The sequence below is a fragment of the Engystomops pustulosus genome, chromosome 5, assembly GCF_040894005.1.
Source record: "Engystomops pustulosus chromosome 5, aEngPut4.maternal, whole genome shotgun sequence".
NCBI lineage: Eukaryota > Metazoa > Chordata > Amphibia > Anura > Leptodactylidae > Engystomops > Engystomops pustulosus.
In genome coordinates this window covers 16,473,802-16,493,663 of record NC_092415.1, presented here as the reverse complement: position 1 = coordinate 16,493,663, position 19,862 = coordinate 16,473,802, and the positions used below count along the sequence as shown (strand labels likewise).

General features: G+C 41.7%; 2 protein-coding genes across 2 annotated transcripts in view; one reads left to right on the top strand and one right to left on the bottom strand.

Annotated features, from left to right (window-relative positions):
* The window catches only part of ZHX2 (zinc fingers and homeoboxes 2), a 41,658-nt gene extending 25,692 nt beyond the window's left edge, over positions 1 to 15,966 (top strand). The window contains exons 3-4 of the mRNA XM_072151239.1: positions 3,415 to 5,970; positions 14,877 to 15,966. Coding sequence (XP_072007340.1) covers positions 3,603 to 5,966 — 2,364 coding nt within the window. The 5' untranslated portion in view covers positions 3,415 to 3,602 and the 3' untranslated portion in view covers positions 5,967 to 5,970; positions 14,877 to 15,966. The remainder of the gene's footprint in view (positions 1 to 3,414; positions 5,971 to 14,876) is intronic.
* Positions 9,124 to 11,018, bottom strand: LOC140133912 (posterior protein-like). The gene is made up of 2 exons (XM_072154602.1): positions 9,653 to 11,018; positions 9,124 to 9,143 (listed from the first exon to the last, which is right to left on the bottom strand). Exons 1-2 carry the CDS (start codon positions 11,016 to 11,018, stop codon positions 9,124 to 9,126), a joined length of 1,386 nt encoding a protein of 461 aa, XP_072010703.1.
* Positions 15,967 to 19,862: the final 3,896 nt, after the last annotated feature.

Here is a 19,862-nt window from a genome sequence, read left to right as displayed (position 1 = left end):
ACCACTAAAACGGGTAAAAAAAATGTAAGTGAATTTTTTATTGCTGAGCCAGCATTGAGGTTTTTGTAGATTTGCTGGAGGTAACATTTCAGACTTGCCAGTAAAATTCATCATAAACCTGTGAACAGTGGAGAAGATGACTAACATGGAAGCCCCAGCAGTTCTCACACCATACCATCGAGTAGTACGGTACCATAGACCTGAATGCAGCTCTGGAGTATAATACAGGATGTAACTCAGGATCAGTACAGGATAAGTAATGTCATGTATGTACACAGTGACTGCACCAGCAGCAGAATAGTGAGTGCAGCTCTGGGGTATAATACAGGATGTAACTCAGGATCAGTACAGGATAAGTAATGTCATGTATGTACACAGTGACTGCACCAGCAGGAGAATAGTGAGTGCAGCTCTGGAGTATAATACAGGATGTAACTCAGGATCAGTACAGGATAAGTAATGTCATGTATGTACACAGTGACTGCACCAGCAGCAGAATAGTGAGTGCAGCTCTGGGGTATAATACAGGATGTAACTCAGGATCAGTACAGGATAAGTAATGTCATGTATGTACACAGTGACTGCACCAGCAGGAGAATAGTGAGTGCAGCTCTGGAGTATAATACAGGATGTAACTCAGGATCAGTACAGGATAAGTAATGTCATGTATGTACACAGTGACTGCACCAGCAGCAGAATAGTGAGTGCAGCTCTGGGGTATAATACAGGATGTAACTCAGGATCAGTACAGGATAAGTAATGTCATGTATGTACACAGTGACTGCACCAGCAGGAGAATAGTGAGTGCAGCTCTGGAGTATAATACAGGATGTAACTCAGGATCAGTACAGGATAAGTAATGTCATGTATGTACACAGTGACTGCACCAGCAGCAGAATAGTGAGTGCAGCTCTGGGGTATAATACAGGATGTAACTCAGGATCAGTACAGGATAAGTAATGTCATGTATGTACACAGTGACTGCACCAGCAGCAGAATAGTGAGTGCAGCTCTGGAGTATAATACAGGATGTAACTCAGGATCAGTACAGGATAAGTAATGTCATGTATGTACACAGTGACTGCACCAGCAGCAGAATAGTGAGTGAAGCTCTGGGGTATAATACAGGATGTAACTCAGGATCAGTACAGGATAAGTAATGTCATGTATGTACACAGTGACTGCACCAGCAGCAGAATAGTGAGTGCAGCTCTGGAGTATAATACAGGATGTAACTCAGGATCAGTACAGGATAAGTAATGTCATGTATGTACACAGTGGCTGCACCAGCAGCAGAATAGTGAGTGCAGCTCTGGGGTATAATACAGGATGTAACTCAGGATCAGTACAGGATAAGTAATGTCATGTATGTACACAGTGACTGCACCAGCAGCAGAATAGTGAGTGCAGCTCTGGGGTATAATACAGGATGTAACTCAGGATCAGTACAGGATAAGTAATGTCATGTATGTACACAGTGACTGCACCAGCAGCAGAATAGTGAGTGCAGCTCTGGAGTATAATACAGGATGTAACTCAGGATCAGTACAGGATAAGTAATGTCATGTATGTACACAGTGACTGCACCAGCAGCAGAATAGTGAGTGCAGCTCTGGAGTATAATACAGGATGTAACTCAGGATCAGTACAGGATAAGTAATGTCATGTATGTTACACTGGTGCACAGGATGTTACACTGCTGCACAGCTGCATCTCTGGGAATGGGGACTACAGGACCCGTGAGGATTACGTTACATGGTGACTTCCTTTCTTATATGATGAGATGTTGCTGTGGCTTTGCACAGTTTGTCCTCTGGAAGTGACTGCTGCGCCCGGGTTTGCATGAAATGTGCTGACCTGTTCCAGGAATGTGCAGCCGTGTGCGCTGAAGAAAGTTCATTAGCCGCAGTAGCTGATTAGCATTCACTCCACACAGATCACCTCATTAGGCGCCATCATTGCATCCCCCCCCCCCCTTCATGGTGATCAGATTCCGCCCGGATGACAGCGCTGCAGTCACTATTGCTGCAGATTCTTTGTTCTGCCAGGATTTTCCTTCAACAGAACCAAGTCCATGTGAAAAGGAATTGTTTCATTATCTTATCTGTCCTTAGGAAAGCTGGGTGGCCACATTTACAGCCTCCTGCGCAGACACCCCTATTACAGTTTGGGGGGAAAAACCAGCCAATAAAGAGCCACCTTAAGGTCCTATGTTTGACCCCGCAGACATTGCTCAGGGCGGAGTGAGTTGCCCATCAGAAGTCTGGAAAAGCTGGGTGATGGGGGAATCTTAAATGATGCATAAATAACTTCTGCTGGATAGGATTCGGTGGGGGAGGATGGTATGTGGGGGCCGGTGGGAACATGAGGGAGATGATTTCACACCGTGTAATAGGAGAACCGCTAGCTCTGCCGTTACAATTGAACAGATCTGGGGGGGGGGGTGCGTTATGACCGTAACGACACTACTTGGGGGGGGGGGGGGTCGCGTCATGACCGTGGCAATGAATATGTTAAATTACAGCTAGTGTAGTCCAGTATCAATCCACCATAATATAATCCAGAACCTTCGACGGTCCAGAATTGCAAATGGAATACTTGGGCCTCATCATCTGTACAATGGCTGCACCAATGAGGAAGGGACTGTCTTCACCCCTGCCGTGACTCCATCATCTACATAGGTGCCTTGAGGTTTTGCGCCCCCTTTAAGGGTTAAAGTTGGTTGAGCAGAAGCGGAGGATGTGTCTGGTAGCTCTGCGGCGCTGCGCCCAGGGCTCATCTAAATCCTCATCCAGACTCAAGTCTTGCGGTTTCATTGATTTTTTTTTTTTTTTTTTTTTGTACTGCCGCGTACATGGCTGCCTGCAGTATTCCGGGGAACGATGCATCCCAAATTCTTGGATGTGTCGTTAGGGAGGATAATCCTGTAACACGACTGCACTTATAAGTCTTTTTTATAAAGATCTATGGTCAAAGCTGCAGTATTGATCCATTACATTATTGTAAAAATCTGCATGTCCCCCTTTCACCACTAGGGGGTGCCATTTGTCTACATGTGTGTGTGTATATACTTCCTATTTTCGGTCAATAAAAGCTGCAGGCAAGTATATTGATGTCATCCTCCTGGCGATATAAGCAGGGCACTTATATTTTTGCAAATCTGTAGAGCTGGGGATGGGGGGGCACCAAATTTTTGAGCAAATTATGGGTTAATAAATTGATCCACAACTAAATTACATGTGGACCACTTGTACATTTTTGAGAGTTTACAAAAAAATTGTTTTTTTTTAAATAAAGCTACGACTTGTTTAATAGTATATTTTGGAGTAAGGCAGGAAATGGTATGTACGATGCCCAAACTCTTGACCCTGATCGTTGACCCCCGACACTCATTACCTCTTTCTTGTTTTGCAGGTGTGTCAAACTAATCCTATCCCTATGCAGTTTCACGGGAACCACCGACGCTCACCCTGGATAGTGTGTGGAGTGGAACCCTCCACTGCTTGAACGAAACCACGCCTACACCCCTCCTTACCCAACATTTTTTGGATTAATCCAAACTTGAACTCCTTAGCATACTGTAATTCTAACCCATCAACAGCATGGCCAGTAAACGAAAGTCCACGACGCCTTGCATGGTAAGGGCGACTGAGCTGGTAGACCAAGAAGATCATGATATTGACGATTTGAATAGCGCCCCTCCACCGGCTCGAGAGACTAAAAATGACTGGCCGGCGGAGAAGGAACCCGAGGAACGTGATGCGGTGGAAGAGAAGCCTCCTGCTGAGACTCAATCCAAAAAGTTGCAGGGTGGTTACGAATGCAAATACTGTCCTTATGTAACGCAGAATCTCAATGAGTTTACAGAGCATGTTGACATGCAACACCCGAACGTGATTCTCAACCCCCTCTACGTCTGTGCAGAATGTGACTTCACCACCAAAAAGTATGACTCTCTATCAGACCACAATTCAAAACATCACCCGGGAGAGAGCAACTTTAAGTTAAAGCTTATGAAACGTAATAACCAGACCATCCTAGAGCAGTCCATCGAAGGTAGTGCCGATGTCTCCAGTACTCAAGAAAGTCTGGACAACGACGAGCTATCCATGACCGGTGCACCCCTAAACAAGCTGCCCATCAGTAGGCTTGGGAAAAGTCGGGCCGAAATGAAAAAACTGCGAAAGGCAGAAGAGGCGTTCTACGACCGTCAGTACGGCCTCTCGGAAACGAATGGAATTTCAGGAGATGGTTTAACTCACGTGATGCCATCTGTTCAACTTCCACCCAACATTAACCTTCTCCCAAAAATCCCTGTACCTCTAAATAGCAACAAATACAATTCTGCTCTTGACACCAACGCAACGTTAATCAGTTCTTTTAATAAATTTCCTTACCCTACACAAGCGGAACTATCATGGCTCACCGCAGCCTCCAAACATCCGGAGGAGCAGATCAGAATTTGGTTTGCTACGCAGAGGTTGAAGCATGGTATAAGTTGGTCTCCCGAAGAGGTAGAGGAGGCACGGAAGAAGATGTTCAATGGAACGATCCAGTCGGTTCCACAGACCTTTACCGTTGTGTCCGCGCCTTTAACGACTACTGCTAAGATGACCCAGCCCATTATCCAGACGGCAGTGCCTTGTCAATTTCTTGGGCAAACGGGTCTAGTCTTAACGCAAGTCTCAAATACTCCTACTGTGACTGTGTCTTCGTACTCAACTGGAGCACCAAGCCCAAGCCAGAAGCGTTCCCTACAAAGTCCTCAAGAAGCTCCAGAGCCCAAACGTCAGAATACAGTAAAAGCTTCATCTCCGCCTCGGAAATTAAATATGGTGCCTTCATCTCGGCACGAGCGCAAGAAGACCAACGAGCAGATTGCCATTTTGAAGGCCAGTTTTGTGAATAGCCAGTTTCCAGATGACGTGGAGGTTTATCGGTTAATAGACATCACCGGGCTTTCTAGGAGTGAAATTAAGAAATGGTTCAGTGACTATCGGTATAGGAGCCAACGAGGTATTTGTAACATCACCACCGAGACTCTGATGAGGGACCGAATGTCATCCAGGACTAGACGGCCCTATCATTACAGAGACATCACCCCAACAAAAATGACGGAGATTTCAGATGAGCAGCTCCAGTGTCTCGAGAACAGCTTCGAGAAGAGCTCCTTTTTGACGCAGAATGACTTGGATATGTTGCGTGCCGAGACGAAACTGTCAAGGCGGCAAATACATTACTGGTTTGCCGACAGGAGGAAAGTTAGAGATTCCATGGAACAAGCTGTTTTGGACTCTATGGGTTCAGACAGCAACGATGGAGTTATGAATGGAACGGCAACACAATCCGGTAGCTTATCAAGTTCTTGGTCGCAGTCTTTGGCACCGTACAAATCGAAACAAGAGCAGCTCCACCTGTTAAAAAGTACCTTCGCGAGAACTCAGTGGCCGACTCCACACGAGTATGATCAACTGGCTACACAGACCGGCTTGGTTAGGACGGAAATTGTAAAATGGTTTAAGGACAACCGTTGCGTCCTACGAAACGGGAGCTTAAGGTGGATGGAGCAGTACCGAAAGATGTACGAGCGCTCTCTGGAAGAGCGGAAAAAGTTTATCAAGATTTCGTCGGCCACTAATACAGGAAAAGACATTCTCGCCAAGTATTTCCAGGAATACGGCCAGTTACACGAAGAAGACGTCGATCTTCTCATGCTCAAGGCGAAGGTGGATGTGGATGAACTGAGAACATATTTTGCCGAAATGCAGGAACAAACGACTCTGGATCAACTGAGTAACGAACAAGATGATGATAAGCTAGACTTGGAGAGCGAGGCGAAATCACATGGGGACGATGAGGTTATATCTGATGGTGGAGATAGCTGGAGTCAGACTGGACAGGACACCCAAGATGACGTGGGTGATTACGAATACGGAAGTACGCCGAAAGAGGACTCCTGTGTCTAACCAGGTAAGAGAGGGCTTTTTAGCTGATTTTGATTCTATGTGCAAGATCATAACTACTATAATACTGCCCCTATGTACAGGAATATAACTACTATAATACTGCCCCTATGTACAGGAATATAACTACTATAATACTGCCCCCTATGTACAAGAATATAACTACTATAATACTGCCCCCTATGTACAGGAATATAACTACTATAATACTGCCCCTATGTACAGGAATATAACTACTATAATACTGCCCCCTATGTACAGGAATATAACTACTATAATACTGCCCCCTATGTACAGGAATATAACTACTGTAAAATCTGCTTGGTTTTGGGGTGCCAGTTAATATTAAATTAACAACAATATTCAATGGATCTTTATAGGGGATTTATTAAGGGTACAATACAGGGGAATACACATAGAGGGTAAACTAACTAAGGGACAGAGAGATGGTGGGGAAGGAAGTGCTCTAACTAAAGATCTGTATACCATCTTATATACATACACACGTATCCGACACACACTTGCCCATCATCCCACCTCCACCACTGTCTTGGCCAATCCAAGGATGATGTAGAGTCAATATATTCTTATCACACAAACTTGCAGGACAAGTAACTTGAGTCTTTGTTTCCCACAAGATCTGCAAGAATCCCCAGGGGCAATGACAAGCAGCTGTCCTCAGTGTGGTCAGGATAGCCCCAGCCTCCAGGTGTAATAGCACAGTCCATTGTAATCACATGCAGCTGTCTCTGCAATCTTTATTAGGGGCAATGTAGGCATTTATGGCTTAGTTCTTCCTCTGTCCACAAAGACCCTTAAACTGTCTCAAGCCACACCATGTCATATTTCCAACAACTACTATAATACTGCCCCTATGTACAAGAATATAACTACTATAATACTGCCCCCTATGTACAAGAATATAACTACTATAATACTGCCCCCTATGTACAGGAATATAACTACTATAATACTGCCCCTATGTACAGGAATATAACTACTATAATACTGCCCCCTATGTACAGGAATATAACTACTATAATACTGCCCCCTATGTACAGGAATATAACTACTGTAAAATCTGCTTGGTTTTGGGGTGCCAGTTAATATTAAATTAACAACAATATTCAATGGATCTTTATAGGGGATTTATTAAGGGTACAATACAGGGGAATACACATAGAGGGTAAACTAACTAAGGGACAGAGAGATGGTGGGGAAGGAAGTGCTCTAACTAAAGATCTGTATACCATCTTATATACATACACACGTATCCGACACACACTTGCCCATCATCCCACCTCCACCACTGTCTTGGCCAATCCAAGGATGATGTAGAGTCAATATATTCTTATCACACAAACTTGCAGGACAAGTAACTTGAGTCTTTGTTTCCCACAAGATCTGCAAGAATCCCCAGGGGCAATGACAAGCAGCTGTCCTCAGTGTGGTCAGGATAGCCCCAGCCTCCAGGTGTAATAGCACAGTCCATTGTAATCACATGCAGCTGTCTCTGCAATCTTTATTAGGGGCAATGTAGGCATTTATGGCTTAGTTCTTCCTCTGTCCACAAAGACCCTTAAACTGTCTCAAGCCACATCATGTCATATTTCCAACATTATGCCCCTTTGGGCCTGAAAGGCCCACAAACCATTAGACCATGTTTAGAACAGAAATAAAATCCATTTCTCCTCCATTATCTTCTTTGGGTGTGGAAATGATCTTTCTTCTTCTGGCTTTTCCTCAAGGCAAAGTAGTTGAAGGTTGTATGGGTAAGGGATAGGGCACCAATGATCATCACACCGTTCACTCACATTCATTCTCATATCCATTTCTTGAATGACATTTTTCCATCTATACCAATTATCCAACAAATATAGATCTTCATATATGCTAGTAACTGTCTGCCATATTTACAATATGCAAATATAAATCCCACGTTATATAGAATGCAAGCTGGCAATAATATCTTAGATATCAACATAACCTATAGATATGAAATTACATAAAAGGAAACCCAAACAGAACTATAAAACATAACCAATAGTAAATCAAAAGATTGATTTCAAGTAGAAGTTTGCAGGGTGGTTTATCTAAGGGTTTCCAGATTTACTTGACTTCAAATATATTTAGTTTAAACATAGACTTTCATTTAGCTTTTTCCGATTACCAAATCTAATTCTGTAAGTTTACCAGGTTTTATATTTACACTCCACAGAAATGTTCACTTCACACCTTATATATGTCTCCCATTGTCCTGACTTATAAATTAACCAAAAGTATATCAAGTGCATATTGGTAATCTTACTTGTGCATTATTAAATACAATATACTATATAGTAACCGTATATAGCTGAGCCATTAATTACTATATGTTTTACGCAACCTTGAAGACACACACATAGATTGAGAACATTAAAATTAAAAAAAAATTCAAACCGAATGCTGCTTTTAATACCCTATGTTTACAGGTATAAAGGAGTGTGCAGTTTGTTTGAGAAACTTAAAATTAAGTTGCCAGTGAGACAAATGTATCAGAGAAAAAAACCTTAAATAAAAAAAATTCAATATTTATGTGAATTCACTATAGTCTGCCCCTTTGGTACTGCATTACTCTCTAAAACCATGCCCCTTTGGTACCACAAAATGGTACCAAACACTGTATAAAAAAAAAATAATACTTGAATCAAGAAAAAAAAAATGCTCCATTAAAAAAAAAATGGGGGAAAAAAAAAATCCAACAAATCCAACATTCCTGAGCATCAGGAACAAAAACAAAAAATGTGTATTGACACAGTTTACATACTACATTTAACAGAACACAAAACAGACAACATAAAACAATGAGAGCTAATTCAGCTTCTACACATCTTAGGGTGGGACACCAGGCAGTTTCCAATCCTTCTTCTGTCAATGATTAAGTAAGGTCATCTATGGGACAAGATAAAGAACAAAGACATAGCACAAAAAAAACAAAACACCAAATACATTACACACAGGACCTACACATCACAATGGGATGTTACTTCATATTTTTAATTGTTTGCAAACAATTAACCCTCATAAATTTTGAGCTCATTACACCACGTGGTTTTATTTGTACACGTACTACCTTTTTTATGACCTGTAAACAAAATGTCAATATTAATAACTTGTTTCTTCAGCAAACCACCTTGTTGCCTAAAACAAAACATAATGACAGTTATCACACAAACATTATTCAAAACAGATATGTAAAACACGAGATCAAAGAATGGAGCCTGTAGAAACAAAACAAAGTGTTAGTTTCTTTGTCCTGGAGTCATGTGACAAAAGAAATCCAGTCTACAAGAGAAAGAAAACATAGTTAGAAACCTTGCAATTCATACCATTAACACAATTCCAAATCTATTCATTCACAATGTGTATTGGTATATCCACACATTAATAAGCCATGCTGCTGCTGTACTGTGCAGTGTTTATTAGCAGGGGGAGGGCGATCTGTGACCAGCTCCAGAATAGCCAGAATGGCAGCCCTGCCCATGGATTGTACACTGGGACATTAGACCCTTCCTTGTGTATATTGGGGCTCTTATTTGCATGTGATGTGTTCTCCTCACATGTCTCTGTGTGGCTAGTGCCAGGAGGTGTCATGGCCTCCTCACATGTCTCTGTATGGCTACTTCCAGGAGGTGTCATGGCCTCCTCACATGTCTCTGTGATCACTGTGTTCTGGTTGGTCTCAGGCTCAATGGCATCAATTTCTGCATGCAATGATTTATAATGTGTCTCATGGTTTGCATAATTTACATTACAGAAACGTTTAATATGCCCGGGCCTCCCACATCCATAGCAATACCGGACATATCTCGTCCTCCTAGCTCTGTACTCTGTAGACAGATATTCTGATGGTTCATCCCTATTGTTAGACTCCTCACACCAGTCCCTGAGTATATTAATAAAGTTCTCTAGGGATGTAGCATTCCTCAGGCCAATTTTTGTGGTGTAATCCACATTACACTGATTTGCCATTGAATAGAGGAAATCAGAGTCATCCTGAGACATATACGGACAGTAGTAAACAGTCCTAAATAAGGTCAGGTACTTGTTACAGAAGATGAGGGGGTCATCACCTGTCCTGAACCTATGTTTTCTCAGGGTATTCTCACCCCTTATGTCTCTCCCTCCCATGATACGCTGCAGTTCCTTCCTTCTTAAGTCTGCACCACTATCATCATCTCCCATGTGTGTAGATGACAACTGTGCGGCCAGAGGCCCAGGAAGCCATGCTTGGAGCAGAGACCATGCATCCGCATTACACAAGTTGTATTGCCTCACCACCGCTTCAAATTTATTCGATACAATTATTGGTGACTCATTTGTATCCCATTCTCCAATAACCTGACACAGATGTAGTCTATCCTGGATGGTGAGTGTTGGAGACTTATCTGCAGGTATTAGATTGTGTTCACCACTCCAACCCCCGGGTGTGACAATACAGACATCTGCTGCTTTATGGCACGTCTGGTTCTGTAGTTGGAGGGACCGGATCTGTTCTCCTTGTTTATACAGTTGGGCCATTGCTTCCGACAACTGACCCTTTAGTGAGGTAATTATCATGTCCCTCTGCTGTATCTCCCTTTCTAAGGAATGTATATGAGTTTCAGTAGATACAGAACTCAATCTACACTCATCGAGTTGTTTATCCAACTCTTCATTTCTTAAAGTCAGCTCATCCACCTTTGCTTGTAGATTATCCATCTCACTAGTTGTTTTCACAGAAATTTCAATCACAGAGTCACTGATTCTGTCTATACTTTCCTTACATTGGAGCCTTTGTATGTACCAATTTACTTCCTTTACCTCAGCCAATTCTTTCATCTTAATGAGCATCATGATTTCATTGCCCAACCTTTCTTTCTTCCCTCTCTTACTGAGCACTTTCCTATCTAACTTCTCATTATGGGCCTTACACTGCATCATCAGCTCCTTATATTGCTCCTCCAGTGAACCATCTGCACATGAATGGTATCGAGCAGAGGAATACTTTTTCACAAACTTCTGAACAAGTTCCATCTCTGTTACCACAATACACACTGACAAACACACAAAATGACAAACTAAGCAAACACAGTTTGTGTAATTAACTACTACACGAATGTTCCGAAAGGCTACTTTACACACTGCTTAAGCCTTTAGACTCATTCAATCTAGGAAAATGTACAGCTATATCAAGGAACACCCTTTTTCCTACAACTTTACCTCTGTACACTAAACACAACCGCTCACACTTAACGTTAACCTACAATCTCAACAGGCGACTTCCTATACATTCACATAAAACAACCTGGCTTATCAAAGATAGTAATGTAATATGAAAACTTGTTACTTACCAGGATTTCCTCTGTACCAAAGATCCAAATTCCGTTCATAGATTGAAATAGCGCAGATATGTTGACGTGGATTCTCTGTAGAATTTAAATTACAGGTCCCATCTGGGGTGCCAAATGTAAAATCTGCTTGGTTTTGGGGTGCCAGTTAATATTAAATTAACAACAATATTCAATGGATCTTTATAGGGGATTTATTAAGGGTACAATACAGGGGAATACACATAGAGGGTAAACTAACTAAGGGACAGAGAGATGGTGGGGAAGGAAGTGCTCTAACTAAAGATCTGTATACCATCTTATATACATACACACGTATCCGACACACACTTGCCCATCATCCCACCTCCACCACTGTCTTGGCCAATCCAAGGATGATGTAGAGTCAATATATTCTTATCACACAAACTTGCAGGACAAGTAACTTGAGTCTTTGTTTCCCACAAGATCTGCAAGAATCCCCAGGGGCAATGACAAGCAGCTGTCCTCAGTGTGGTCAGGATAGCCCCAGCCTCCAGGTGTAATAGCACAGTCCATTGTAATCACATGCAGCTGTCTCTGCAATCTTTATTAGGGGCAATGTAGGCATTTATGGCTTAGTTCTTCCTCTGTCCACAAAGACCCTTAAACTGTCTCAAGCCACACCATGTCATATTTCCAACAACTACTATAATACTGCCCCTATGTACAAGAATATAACTACTATAATACTGCCCCCTATGTACAAGAATATAACTACTATAATACTGCCCCCTATGTACAAGAATATAACTACTATAATACTGCCCCCTATGTACAAGAATATAACTACTATAATACTGCCCCCTATGTACAAGAATATAACTACTATAATACTGCCTCCTGTGTACAAGAATATAACTACTATAATACTGCCCCCTATGTACAAGAATATAACTACTATATTACTGCCCCCTATGTACAGGAATATTACTACTATAATACTGCCCCCTATGTACAAGAATATAACTACTATAATACTGCCCCCTATGTACAAGAATATAACTACTATAATACTGTCCACTATGTACAGGAATATAACTACTATAATACTGCCTCCTATGTACAGGAATATAACTACTATAATACTGCCCCCTATGTACAGGAATATAACTACTATAATACTGCCCCCTATGTACAGGAATATAACTACTATAATACTGCCCCCTATGTACAGGAATATAACTACTATAATACTGCCTCCTATGTACAAGAATATAACTACTATATTACTGCCCCCTATGTACAGGAATATTACTACTATAATACTGCCCCCTATGTACAGGAATATAACTACTATAATACTGCCCCCTATGTACAGGAATATAACTACTATAATACTGCCCCCTATGTACAGGAATATAACTACTATAATACTGCCCCCTATGTACAGGAATATAACTACTATAATACTGCCCCCTATGTACAGGAATATAACTACTATAATACTGCCCCCTATGTACAGGAATATAACTACTATAATACTGCCTCCTATGTACAGGAATATAACTACTATAATACTGCCCCCTATGTACAAGAATATAACTACTATAATACTGCCCCCTATGTATAAGAATATAACTACTATAATACTGCCCCCTATGTACAAGAATATAACTACTATAATACTGCCCCCTATGTACAAGAATATAACTACTATAATACTGCCCCTATGTACAAGAATATAACTACTATAATACTGCCCCCTATGTACAGGAATATAACTACTATAATACTGCCCCCTATGTACAAGAATATAACTACTATAATACTGCCCCCTATGTACAGGAATATTACTACTATAATACTGCCCCCTATGTACAAGAATATAACTACTATAATACTGCCCCCTATGTATAAGAATATAACTACTATAATACTGCCCCCTATGTACAAGAATATAACTACTATAATACTGCCCCTATGTACAAGAATATAACTACTATAATACTGCCCCCTATGTACAGGAATATAACTACTATAATACTGCCCCCTATGTACAAGAATATAACTACTATAATACTGCCCCCTATGTACAAGAATATAACTACTATAATACTGCCCCCTATGTACAGGAATATTACTACTATAATACTGCCCCCTATGTACAAGAATATAACTACTATAATACTGCCCCCTATGTACAAGAATATAACTACTATAATACTGCTCCCTATGTACAGGAATATAACTACTATAATACTGCCCCCTATGTACAAGAATATAACTACTATAATACTGCCTCCTATGTACAAGAATATAACTACTATATTACTGCCCCCTATGTACAGGAATATAACTACTATATTACTGCCCCCTATGTACAGGAATATAACTACTATAATACTGCCCCCTATGTACAGGAATATAACTACTATAATACTGCCCCCTATGTACAGGAATATAACTACTATAATACTGCCCCCTATGTACAGGAATATAACTACTATAATACTGCCCCCTATGTACAGGAATATAACTACTATAATACTGCCCCCTATGTACAGGAATATAACTACTATAATACTGCCCCCTATGTACAGGAATATAACTACTATAATACTGCCTCCTATGTACAGGAATATAACTACTATAATACTGCCCCCTATGTACAAGAATATAACTACTATAATACTGCCCCCTATGTATAAGAATATAACTACTATAATACTGCCCCCTATGTATAAGAATATAACTACTATAATACTGCCCCCTATGTACAAGAATATAACTACTATAATACTGCCCCCTATGTACAAGAATATAACTACTATAATACTGCCCCCTATGTACAGGAATATAACTACTATAATACTGCCCCCTATGTACAAGAATATAACTACTATAATACTGCCCCCTATGTACACGAATATTACTACTATAATACTGCCCCCTATGTACAAGAATATAACTACTATAATACTGCCCCCTATGTATAAGAATATAACTACTATAATACTGCCCCCTATGTACAAGAATATAACTACTATAATACTGCCCCTATGTACAGGAATATAACTACTATAATACTGCCCCCTATGTACAAGAATATAACTACTATAATACTGCCCCCTATGTACAAGAATATAACTACTATAATACTGCCCCTATGTACAGGAATATAACTACTATAATACTGCCCCCTATGTACAGGAATATAACTACTATAATACTGCCCCCTATGTACAAGAATATAACTACTATAATACTGCCCCCTATGTACAAGAATATAACTACTATAATACTGCTCCCTATGTACAGGAATATAACTACTATAATACTGCCCCCTATGTACAAGAATATAACTACTATAATACTGCTCCTATGTACAAGAATATAACTACTATAATACTACCCCCTATGTACAAGAATATAACTACTATAATACTGCCCCCCTATGTACAGGAATATTACTACTATAATACTGCCCCCTATGTGATTGCAGTAAGGATAATTGACATTTAGCGGTAGTTTTGATGTTACTGTATTAGTTTTGGGTATTTACAATCTTTTTGTTTCTTCTTAGGTGAAGACGTGTGGAGACGCCGCAGACTCTTAAATAAAGATTTATTTTCCTACTGTTCATATAAAGATTTGCGCTGGTTTCTTCTCAGCCGGGACGATGTCCATTGCCTCCTGGCGGATTGTAAAACTATAAAAAGTTCTTTCCTTGCCAAAGAACGAAATCCCTAAAATATTACGACTGTACATTTCCCGCCCATTTCTTCTGTACGGGAAGCGGCGAGATGTGGGTTACAATTTTTTTTTTTTTTTTTTCAAAAAAGATAAATATTTTTTTTTTTATTAAATTTAGCATTGCTTAGAATTAGTAACCACTAAAGTCGTCCGATTCTGTTCCCTTTTTTTGTTGTGTATATAGAAAGTTCTATATTTGTTACTCCCTAGTGGTAGAGCAATTTTATTATGGGGGAGGGGGCAAAAGTGGTGGTGGGGTCGGAAATTGGGGCGAAAAACATTTGGGGCTCTCCCACGGAGAACGGGAACAGAATCCAGATCAAATTTATCATGAAAGAACCGAAATTGTGACGACCGCGTTCCACCGCAATGGACTGTCCTGCCAAAAAAGGAGGTTTCCTGGAATTTCGGGGGTTCGGTCCCCATAGATGGACGATGGGTGTGATGGTTATTGAATTTTTAAGGGCTTCCTGTTTGTGTTTTAGGTTTACGCAAGTGTTTTACTATGCTGAAAATAGAAAGATCTATAAGCGTGTGTGTGTGGGTGAGAAATTTTGTTTTCCAAAAATTTTCAAAAATATCCAGAATTTTTTTTCTTCCCCCCCCCCCCTTTTTTTTTAATGTATAAAGTTATCCGAAAGCCGCGAGCACAACTAAAGATTATTTGTCAGGTTTTTTTAGGAATAGTTGAGCCGACTTGGTGAGTGCACTTTTTTTGGAAGATGAGAAAAAAAAAATTTCTCCCCCCTCCTCGTTATGCTTCATATTGTATATGATGATGAGAAAGGATTAAGTTGTGTTTTTTTTGTTGTTTTTTTTTTTCCGGAGACTCGATCATGGCGATAATCTCATTTCACCGCACTGCACAAAATATATGCTAGGAAGTTTGATAAGAAAAAAAAACTTTTTTTTTTTTTTCCAGAAAAATAAAATAAAAATCAATAAAAGCATTTTTTTTTTATTGCTTGAATCAACAGAGCAACGTTTTGTTAATTTGATGATTTATCATGTCTGATACTTTAAAGTCAAGTCTGACCTGGACAGAGGTGGGGGTGGGGGATTTTGTCTTATTAAAAAAAAAAAATTATAATAATTATGGACAATAGGGTTTAGGTTGGACATTGGGAATTATGACATTCAAAAAAAAATGTATCCAATGCAGCGAAGACTTCAAAGTGGTTGTTTGGCGAACAGTGCCCCCTTCATCTCAATAGGTTGTATCTAGTATTGCAGCTTAGGCTCTTTAGCGGGAGGTAAATTTTGGAAAATATTAAAAAAAAATAAATAAAATAATCCTGTACTTTTCTGCAGTGACTCTCCATAGCTTATAATTGGACTATCTAATTTAAGCCATTCCCGATCTCTGTAGTCATGTCCTCTTCCCTTTTTAACGGGGCCGCACTTGGTGAAAAGTACCGTATACAACAAGGGTGGGGGCAAGACCACTTAGGCCAGGAAATATTCCCCCCCCCCCCCAAAAAAAAATAAATCTCATTTAAAGTCACATGCAAATGAGGGGAGAAGAGTCCTATTTTGCCAGAGACAAGTCACTTTTGGAGGCTGCAGTAGTGTCTATGTGATATAATATGAAAAACATGGTTTTCAGGTAAAAAAAAAAAAAAAGATCTGAGTATTTGTCTGGTTCGGAATACAATTGTGGAGCCTCTTTCTTTCAAAAATCCCCCAATGTTTCTAGGAACCGAAGATAGGAGCATCCCTCTGCATCCTTTAAACTTGACTCTTCTCGTGCTTATAATAATAATTATTTATATAGCGCACACAGATTACGCAGCGCTGCACAGAACTTGTCACATCAGTCCCTGTCCCCAATGGGGCTCGCAATCTAATCACCTACCAGTATGTTTTGGAGTGTGGGAGGAAACCGGAGGAAACGCACGCAAACATGGAGAGAACATACAAACTCTTTACAGAGGGTTACGTGGATGGGACTTGAACACAGGACTCCATCACTGCAAGGCTGTAATGCTAACCACTGAGCCACCATGCTGCACATACCTACATTTTATCTTGCCTGGTGATAGGGTGGGACTGGTAGTTTATTGGTGTAAAAGCTGGCAACAGTCCCTTTAAGCCCCACCCTTGTATGAGCCTCAGGGTGGGGAGTGTTAACCCCCACCTCTTTTGTAGTCGTAGTTGTGGGAGTGTACTCGCCATATTGTGACTCTTACCTTGCTGTCAGTAGCCAGTAATTCCCATGAATTGTTATTGGTACAGCTACACATGTGGACAAAATTGTTGGTTCCCCTCGTTTAATGAAAAACGGACACAGAAATAACTTGAATCTGACAAAAGTAAAAATAAATAAAATTTCTATGAAAATGTACAAATGTAAGGCAGACGTTGCTTCTCCACCTGATCGATCCTTTAACTTGATATTTTGTTGCGGAACCTTTTAGGCAATCGCACGATTTCTGTGACTGTCAATCAGACTCCTGCACCTCTCAGCAGGGATTTGGGCCGCTCCTCATGAGCAAACTGCTGACATAGGGGCAGATTTACTTACCCGGTCCATTCGTGATCCAGCGGCGCGTTCTCTGCGGTGGATCCGGGTCCGGCCGGGATTCACTAAGGCAGTTCCTCCGACGTCCACCCGGTGGCGCTGCCGCGCTTAAGTTCCCCGGAACGCACTCAAGTTCACCGGCCTATTCCTAGTGAAGGTAAGTGCAAGCTCCGCGACACTTCTTTTTTTTTTTTTTTTTTTTTTTTAAATGCGGCGGTTTTTCCGAATACGTCGGGATTTTGTTCGACCACGCCCCCGATTTCCGTCGCGTGCATGCCAGCGCCGATGCGCCACAATCCGATCGCGTGAGCCAAAATCCCGGGGAAATTTGGCGCAAATCGGAAATATTCGGGTAACACGTCGGGAAAACGCGAATCGGGCCCTTAGTAAATGACCCCCATTGTCTGGGGTTTGGAGTTTTCCAGACGCCATATATCCGCTCCTTCCACAGATGCTCGATAGGATTTGGGTCGGGGGCTCATAGAAGCCACTTCAGAATAGTCCAGTGTTTCTTCTTGCTGTGTGTTTTGGGTGATTTTTATGGGTAAGACCCATGTCTGAGCCCAAGCTTCCTGACATTGGGCAGCACATTTCTCTCTAGAATCCCTGGATCGTCTTGAGATTTCGTTGTCCCCTACACGGATTCCAGCCCCCCTGTGCCACAAAGCCCCAGAACATAACAGGCTCCTCCATGTGTCACAGAAGGGACAGGGATCATCTCAGGATATGCTACATGTCTGTCTGTGACCACAGAGCTGATGTGCCTTGCCAAAAAGTGTGCGGCCACACGTGGCGTTTAGCGCGCGCGTATCGAAACGCATCAACAGCTGGAGAGAGATTTGGCTCGTTTAAATTGATGTTAACATTTGCGTTTACAAAACGCATCCGGTAATGCGATGTTCACATATGTGATCAGTCGTGGCCAATCCACGTACACTTTGATTCCTTATAACACCACCATCTTCTGACAGCACCCTGATCCATAAACATCCCCTTTAAGAGCAGTGCACGGGTGCAGAGAAGTCACTGGTATGTCACCTATTGGGGGTGGCAGATTATAGGAGCACCCGAGGGGATGTGTAGAGATACAAAGCCCCTCTGTCATGGCTGCTGCAGCGAAGAAACATGAAGTAGAGGCCTCATGGCCACGGGGACCACTAAGAGACCACTCCTCGTGGTAGGACGCCATACACCATGTCCAAAGCCAGCTGACCCGCTGCTCTGGTCTGACTGACAGACTAGGCCTGACTGACTCAGCCCAGCTTAACATGGTTCCCTTATCTTCCATGTTAAAGACATTGTACTGATTTAGGCTTCTAGATTGTCACACTAAATACTTAGCACATGCCAGGCAGAGAAGCCGGGATCAACGGAGGAGTAGCGAGCGCCATTAGGATGTTACCGGATGCCCAAACTACAACCAAAATCCACTTATTTACCATGAAGAGCCAACATGGCATTTTAAGCAGTAACTTATTGCTACCTGTTCTTCCACATCTTTCAATCGTATCGGCCGCCTGAGACCACAAATACAGTTAAAAGGAGGGAACATTCAGTCTCTCGTTGTAGCTTCTCTGTAGAGGAAGAATGGTGGGTCCAGCAGGAGGACCTCCAAAGATATTGCAGTTCTGTCAACACCACCTCACTTTTCCGGCAGTTCCAAACAGCCAATGAAATGTCGCTCATGTTGCCTGGGAATGCAGGAAGATTTGGTCCTATTTAGTGAACTCTGTCGTGGGACGATTGTCTGAGTGCCACCTCTGGCACCCGTGCCATAGGTTTGCCACCACTGCCATATACATTGAGAACTTCAGTGTCTCTGCCTTAGGGCTTATTCACACATCCGTTCTTTCTCTCTATATACTCTATACCAGTGTTCCCCAACCTTTTTGTACCTGGGGATACCCAAAAAAGTTTTTGGGCCATAGCAGTGCCCCCACCTGAGGGTATACACCTACCCCTGCCCACACTGCTGTGAATCTCATATGAGAAGAAGCCGGAGCTGCGGGTGAATTGGTAAGAGGCAAGTTCCCTTTTTTTTTTTTCTCCAAGTTTTTTGGCCGCGGACCGGGACCAGGTTTTCCATGGCCCGGTGGTTGGAGACCACTGGTCTATACGATAAAGAACCTCTCGATCTGCAGAAGCCCGTTATAGTTTTTTCTTTACCTCTGCTGATCATGGATGACTTGGCGCACAACCGCCCCGCCGCCAGCTAAATACAGCAGGAGGCCGGAGCCACTAGGCATTTGCGGAGGTCGGGTTTACATCATACGCCAGCACGGAAATAAATGGGGA